This window comes from Mirounga angustirostris, unplaced genomic scaffold (genome assembly GCF_029215605.1).
Source record: "Mirounga angustirostris isolate CCGP_5_RB_7025 unplaced genomic scaffold, mMirAng1.0.hap1 SCAF_11, whole genome shotgun sequence".
In the NCBI taxonomy this organism is placed as follows: Eukaryota; Metazoa; Chordata; class Mammalia; order Carnivora; family Phocidae; genus Mirounga; species Mirounga angustirostris.
Genome location: NW_026991719.1, coordinates 45,364,217 through 45,371,517, shown reverse-complemented (window position 1 = coordinate 45,371,517; position 7,301 = coordinate 45,364,217). Strand labels below are relative to the sequence as shown.

The 7,301-nt window shown below is 48.8% G+C and overlaps 1 protein-coding gene, 1 long non-coding RNA gene and 1 other non-coding gene across 11 annotated transcripts in view; 1 reads left to right on the top strand and 2 right to left on the bottom strand.

The window, feature by feature from the left end:
• Positions 1-546: 546 nt before the first annotated feature.
• On the bottom strand, positions 547-4,080 carry LOC129045885 (uncharacterized). Its single transcript, XR_008506322.2, has 3 exons — positions 3,664-4,080; positions 937-1,035; positions 547-773 (listed from the first exon to the last, which is right to left on the bottom strand). It is a non-coding gene; the product is annotated as an uncharacterized LOC129045885 (long non-coding RNA).
• On the bottom strand, positions 2,302-2,410 carry LOC123851471 (U6 spliceosomal RNA). The gene has a single exon (XR_006792611.1). It is a non-coding gene; the product is annotated as a U6 spliceosomal RNA (small nuclear RNA).
• A 175-nt stretch (positions 4,081-4,255) lies between the features above and the next one.
• PHF8 (PHD finger protein 8) overlaps positions 4,256-7,301 on the top strand; it is a 92,011-nt gene continuing 88,965 nt past the window's right edge. For 3 of the 9 annotated variants that reach the window (XM_045878501.3, XM_045878490.3, XM_045878479.3), the window contains exons 1-2: positions 4,257-4,975; positions 5,918-6,107. In XM_045878501.3, coding sequence (XP_045734457.1) covers positions 6,010-6,107 — 98 coding nt within the window. In that variant the 5' untranslated portion in view covers positions 4,257-4,975; positions 5,918-6,009. Of the gene's footprint in view, positions 4,976-5,917; positions 6,108-6,695; positions 6,836-7,301 lie in introns of those variants that run through there. The other 6 variants (XR_010406132.1, XM_045878461.3, XM_045878507.2 and 3 more) reach the window with 5 other exon arrangements.

Below are 7,301 nucleotides of genomic sequence, written 5' to 3'. Positions count from 1 at the left end.
CTTTATCATGATATTCACTTTATTGCAGTGTTTAGGAACTGAACCCATCATATTTTCAAGATATGCCTGTAATTCCTTATCCTTAAAATGGGGATAGTACCCGTCCTTAACTCATAGGGTTGCTTTAAGGACTGAGTGAGTTAACACATGCATGTAAGGAGCCTAGAACAGTGCTTAGCACATAGTAAGTCCTCAGATAATGTTATTATCTTTATTTTTCTTTTGTCATTATTTTTCTTTTGTTTTCACTGTCCTTGTACTTCTCAGTCTGTTTTGGAGCAAGCCTGTTCTTCCTCATGTTATTTTTTCCATTTTCCCTTCTTTCTCCTGTACTTTATAGTCCACTTTAGCCCTTCTCATTTTGCATCTCAACAGTTAAATGTACATAACATATGCAGAGAGATGAATTGGAAAAGAGGCCACTGAGGTTCCCCCTAAGGAAGTAAACAGGGATTGAGTGGTGGGCAGGGGTATCTTCAGCCTGTCTGAATGTTTACATTGGGAAGGCATTTAGTATTGCTTCTACAGTTAAAAGGAAATTTTTATTTTTTAAAAAGATTTTATTTATTGATTTGACACAGAGAGAGGGACAGCGAGAGAGGGAACACAAGCAGGGGGAGTGGGAGAGGGAGAAGCAGGCTTCTCGCTGAGCAGGGAGCCCCGATGCAGGGCTCGATGCGGGGCTCGCGCGCAGGGCTTGATCCCAGGACCCTGGGATCATGACCCGAGCCGAAGGCAGACAGACACCTAAGGACTGAGCCACCCAGGCACCCCTAAAAGGAAATTTTTATAACTGTTAAGTGGAGGTGGGGTAGGGGAGGAAAGACTCCAGGGCAGCCTCCCTGTCAGCTTTGCCTTTCCCATTATCCTTTAGCACCCCCACCCCACCTCCCGAGAACACTGGGGAGGAAGTTTCAGGGATGAGTACTACTATACCTGGGTCAGACGTCAGCTCCTGTGAAGGCTTTCCCGACATACCAACGGAACACGTTTGAATCAACTGTGGCTCTTTGTTCCCACACATGTTGCTGATACCTGTATAGGCAGAACTTAGGGTTTGACTTTTTTTGGCCTTGTATTGTTCAATGAACCTAGACTCCCTCATTAGACTGTCTACTCCTTAAGGGTAAATACAGGGTCTCTTATTCATGGCTGGAGACCCCACCCCAGTCACCCCCTGTATCTGGGCCAGTCCATCATAAATGCTCAGGAAGTGTTATTGAAAGGGTGCCCTGAACTGCCCTCCCCCCACCACCACATTAAGACTTTTGCACTTTTGGGCGCCTGGGTGGCTCAGTTGGTTAAGCAACTGCCTTCGGCTCAGGTCATGATCCTGGAGACCCGGGATCGAGTCCCGCATCGGGCTCCCTGCTCGGCGGGGAGCCTGCTTCTCTCTTTGACCCTCCCCTCTCTCATGTACTCTCTCTCATTCTCGCTCTCTCAAATGAATAAATAAATCTTAAAAAAAAAAAAAAAAGACTTTTGCACTTTTTATTCCTTCTGCCCTGTCCCTGGTCACTTCGTATTGTTCAGATCTCAGATCACATGTCACCTTCTCCAAGAGGCCTTCCTTGAGTACCCTATCTAAAACAAACTAACTTCTACCTGAATCTTTCTCTATCTCATTACTTGCTTTATTTTCCTCATAGCACTCACTGCAATCTGAGATTCTCGTGTTTGACTCACCTTATTGTCTATTTCCCTAGCTGGAATGTGAATCACAGGAGGGCAGGGACCTGGTCTTTTTGTGTTTGCCTTGAGTCCCCGGTGCTTAGAACAGTGATTGGTATATAGCAGGTGCTCAATAAATATATGAATGAAACTGTATTTGTTTGGTTATTGACTGATCCCCAAGTAGAATGTCAGGTCCATGGAGGCCAGGATCTTATCTGGGTTACCACTACATCCTCAGCACCTAGCATGGTGCCTGGTGCATAGTAGATGCTCAAGAATTTCTGGGTCAGTGAATTAATGTCCCCCACACACTTAAACTCAACGTGCTCCAAACTGAATTTAGTTTCTTCTTCCCCACCATACCTGCTTTTCCTTCTGTGCACTCTAGTTCAGTCAATGGCACCATTATCCACTCCTGACACCCAACCCAGAAATGAACTTACACTCCTTTCACTCCTTCACCTACTATTTTCAATTAGTACCCAAGCCCTGCCTATTAAATCTCCAAAATACACCACTTATCTAATCCTTTTCTACCTGTGTGGCAGCTGTCCTGATTCAGGCCTCATCTTTTTTTCATTACTAATGCAACAGCCTCCTCCCTCCTGTCTCCCTTCATTTTTCCTTTTTATTATGGAAGACTTCATAACATTGCATGTCATCCTTGTGCAGGGGCCATGTTAATCTTCTTTGTGTCTTTCCAATTTTATTATGGCCAAAGTGAGCCCCCTTCTGCCTCCTTGTGAAGCTAAGAAAGCTTTAGCTGCAGGACCTATCACTTGTCATATGGTCACATGGTCATAGGTTTTTATAAAGTTTGCAAACTCTACTTAAGGCATAATTGGTTAAAACTGCTTTCCCCTTCCACTGGTTTCCTCCTAGTCACTCACACTTTCTCTTGTATTAGGTGGTGTTGGAGCTGCCTGACATTTTTGAGACTCAGCTAAGTGGAAGTTGATTTAGGGGTTACATTTAGTTTGGGTTTAGTGAGCCATTGTATCTCTTCTATTTATAGTTATTACTCAGGTGTAGGAATAGCTTCTAGAAATACTCTGTCTACCTTTGAGCCTAATTTTGTACTCACAAGTCTATATTCTTTTCTTAAAGTCCTACCTCACAAACTGTACAAGCTTCAGGTCCCACTGAACCTTGATTTTCCCCTGGCTAAGACAAAAATGTAACTCAGTTGCTCTCGCTCAAACACTTTCAGTGGTTTGTTATCGCTTACAGGATAAAATCTAATATTTAACGTCTCTTTGTAAATGTTTTCCCATGTGCCTCCATGCATTTGCACATGTTGATCCTTTTATCTACAATGCTCTTGCTTGTTAATTTAGAGAACCTTCAGGTCTCCCTGAAACCTACTTTGACAGGAGTAAGCAGCTTCTGATGCACTTTCCTGACTTTATTTTTGCACTTTGCAAGAGGTACCTGTGTGCTTACTGGACCTAGTAATCCAATTGTTGACTCGCAAGCTTGTCTCCTGCCCTGGCTGGCAATTTCCCCATTGCAGAGTCCCTCTTCAACATTGTATCCCCAGGGCCGAAGCCACCACCACTTAGGAAATTGGTGTGCACACACATATTTTGTTTAAAGTGGTGGGACCCTTTAAGAAAATGAAATAATGAGGATTCCTAGAGAATATTCTAGAATGTTAGGAAACACCAGCGCCATCTTGAAGCATGTGTGTGGAGTTCCATTCATTTAACCTCTTCTCCCACCCCACCCGCAGGCTGTAGTCAGAAAATCCTGGGACTTGGGCACGAAAATTCTTGCACTGTATCTGAAGCAAACTGAACTGAAACAGTGGAGTCAAAGAAAAGAGAGTTCAGAGGAGTTGGGAAGTCGACAGCAGCTTTATGGAGGAACTAGGATTGAGGGACCGACTGAGGGACCAAAGACAGAACGCGGGGCAGGTAGAGGGTGCAAAGTTCAACTTCCCGGCTCTGAAATTCAAGCCATTTGTCTTCCCTAAGTCCGTGTCCTCACCTGGGGATAATAACAGAGCTCTCCTTACAGGGCGAAGAATAAACGTTTCGGAGACCGTGCAGAACAGCCTAGCCCGCTGAACGTGCTCAAAGAACAGGAGCTGCTGTGAGTACTCCACCCCTTCCCTGGCCGAAGCCCGCCCCCGCCGCCACCCATTAGTTTTGCAGTTTGCAGTCACTGAGTTCACCTCCTCTCATAGGACAAGAAGGCGCGGAGGGAGAGGAGGGGGTGGAGGAGGAGGAGGAGGGAGGGTGTGTGGGTGTGGGTGTGTGTGTGTGTGTGGAGGAGGAGGAGGGAGGGTGTGTGGGGGTGTGTGTGTGTTGGTGCCGGGGTGGGAGTGGGGGTGCTTAACTCCTCATTTACCCGGAGGAGGAGGAAGGCTGGGAGGGTTCTGGCCCCACTCAAAATGGAGCCAAGCGACTGCCTCGCCTAAGATGGTGGCTTAAGGTCCTCAGCGTCGATTGGCTACCTAGAGGAAAAGAGCAGGTCCAGAGGTAGCCGAATCCCGTCCCCTTTTCTCAAGGTGGTGCCCCGCCTCTGCTGGCGTCACGCGGGAGCCGCTAGCCTCCCTTCCCCGCCTCTGCCGCGGTTACCTCGTGTGCCCAGCCCTCATAAGATGGCGGTCGGATAGCCTCCCCGCGGCGGCGCCGCCACTCTCAATATGGTAGCTGTTTACCCCGTATTTCTCCTCCCCTCTCCGCTTCAACTTCCTCCTTGTTTTGAATAAACTTTATTGACTACTTCGAATCGCCTACTACCGCCACCGGTCTTCTCCCGGCGGCTTTCCGGGCAGTTTTCCCTCCGACCTGGCCGCCGGCGCATCTCATTCCTGGTTGGTTTGCTCGCGGCGATCTCCTGCTGGCCCAGCGACGACGCTGTTTGCTTGTTCACCGGGCGGCCACCGGACTAGGCCCGAACCGCGGGCTCCAGTAGGCCCTAACGCCGGGCCCGGGGCAAAACCGTGGGGAAAGCTGCCCTGAAGCACCGCCCGGCGCCCAGGGCCGCACGACCCAGCGGGTGGTTCTGGGGGAAGGCGAGCAAGGTTCGCAGCGTTGCCGTGACGATCCCAGAATTCGGCGCGCGCTGCCGGTGGGGCCGGAACTGCTGGCCGATCGTCCGCTGAGCTGGGCGCCCAGGCGCTCCAGAGCGAGCCCAGCAGCCGGCGCGTCGCTGGAACTGAACTCCGCGAGAGTGAGCAATCCCTGCAGCTTTGCAGATGAGGAGGTCTCTGTAGGGCTTGGGACGAAAGACATTCTTGTCAGGTTTGGGGCGTGAGGAGGTTCCTGTCATTTGGGAGGCGTGAGGAGATCTCGTAAGTTTCGGGGGCTGCAAGAATATTCCTGTCAGTCTTGGGATCTGTGATGAGATCTCTGTCAGTTTTGGGGGACAAGGGAGTCCTCCTCACTTTGAGGGGGCTGTGAGGAAATGCCTGCCGGCTTCTGATCGGTGAGGCAAAAAAATCCTTGCTTAGTTGCAGGAGTGTGAAGAAATTCTAGTCAGTTTCAGGGGTTTGGAGGAGATCCTTTTTAGTTTTGGGGGTGCAACGGGAGCCCTGTCGTCTTTGAAGTAGAGGACGATCGGATCAGTTCTGAAATTAAGATTTATTTCATTTGTTGGGGTGATGATACTCCTTCGGGAATGGAATGATTTTGAGAGTGAAGGAGAAGACCATTTAAACTCTCAGCACGACCCCAGAACTGTGATTTGAGTTGGGCGCCTAGTCTTGTTTGCCTTGTTCCTGAAGGCATCGAGGTAATTCTCGAGTAATCTGAGCCAACTTCCAGGGATCCCTCATCTCTCTCTAGTTGCCCCTAGAGAGATTTTGGGGATGAGAGAAGGGGCTTTTTCTGAGGTACCCCGGCCCATTCAGGCTCTAGTTTGCGTCATAATAGAGCCCTAGAAGAAAGGTGTGAGCAAGGAGAGGGTACCGTGAGGGATTAAAGAAGCTTCCTGAAAAGGCGTCAGATATTTCCCTGAAACCCGGAAAGAAGTTATCACTGACTCTGGGGGCCCGAAGGAGGTAGGGAGGGGAAAAACACACACACACACACACACACACAAAACCCTCGACGGTCGAACGCCGTCCTTTATTTGTTAAGGAAATTCTGGAGGCGGGTGGACTTTTCTCCGATTGCCCCCTACAGCCACACCAGCTGTGTTGCATCCCGGCAGCGCTAACTGCCCATTCGTGAACTGCGGGTTGGCACCCCCGGGGGAGCTGTTTCACTAGGTAAAAAGTGTTGTTTGTGCCCAGCCATCGTCCAGAAAGGACGCGTGCTGCTGCCTCCTGCTTCTCTTGACGCTACGAACCTGGCCCGCCGCCGAGCGCTCCAAGGCCGGGCGAAGATGGCCTCAGTGCCAGTGTACTGCCTCTGCCGGCTGCCTTATGATGTGACCCGCTTCATGATCGAGTGTGACATGTGCCAGGACTGGTTTCATGGCAGGTAAGGGGGGCAGGCCAGGCTGGACAGGTGCTCACTTGCTCCTTTCTCGGCCCTGTTTCAGGTTCCCGCTCTCAAACACCCTCCCCCCCGCCCCCCCCCCCCCCCCCCGCCCCTGCACAACTCCGGGGCGAAGAATTACCTCCAACCCACCTCCCAGACCCAGGTTCTCTCATCCCTCCTTGCAGACCAGGGCCTAGCTGACGTTGGCTTCTGGTGTCTCTCTCCCCTTTTTCTCTTTTCCCATATATGTTTCTTCTTTGCTCCCTTTTGAGTTTAATTTACAAAATATTTTTTCAGCCTCACAGAATGTATCATTTTTGTATCCTGGCAATTTTGTTTTGCCTTAGACTCCGACTTTGTAGGATACAGTACCCTATTCTTGAGATAACTGAGTCCGATAAATATGGCTTTCCCTTGTGGCTTTGCAACTTAATATCAGAGTGTCCTTGGGTAAGTTGCTTTGCCTCTCTGAGTCCCATTGTCTTCGCCTATAAAATATATCTAATACATCTGTGCTGATTACTTAAAGCATTTTGCATGCACTCAGTGAGTGGAGGCAGAAATGCAATAGTATTTATATTTCTTCAGTATTTATCTGCAGAACCATTCAACTTATTGAGTTAAGCAGAAGAGATATTGGGTAAAACAGCAGGAGTAAAACCACTAATGAACTTCCTCCAGTTAACCATGTGTGCGCATAAGCACCTGTCACCCAGGATCCCAGAGAGGTAGGTTAGTGTGTGGGGAAAAAAACCGATGTTATCCCATTATTGGGACTTAAATCCCAGCTATGGAAAGAAAGCCATGAGAGGAATTTCTGCACTGGAGTACAACAGAACAGTATATGGTGCCCTTCTCCTGTTGCATGTTAGATTCTACAATTTTCAGTTGTCGCTAGTCCCTTCCAAATGAGTTTCTATTGTTTGACCCAAGACCAAACTGAAGGTGCTGGTACTGCTAAAATTGTGCTCTCAGCAGGGATTGCCCCTTGCAGCACATTCACATTCATGTTCAGCTGATCTTTATTGAGTATTTACTGTGTGCCAGGTGTGGAGTTCTGTTTGCTGCTTCATGTTATTTCATTTAAGAGAGGACAGACCTAGAGGATGGGGCCGCCTTCTTTCCTCTGGAAATCAGCAGGATTAAGATGATTCTCAGGATTCCTGGTATCTTTGCTAGTGCTGATCAAGTCAC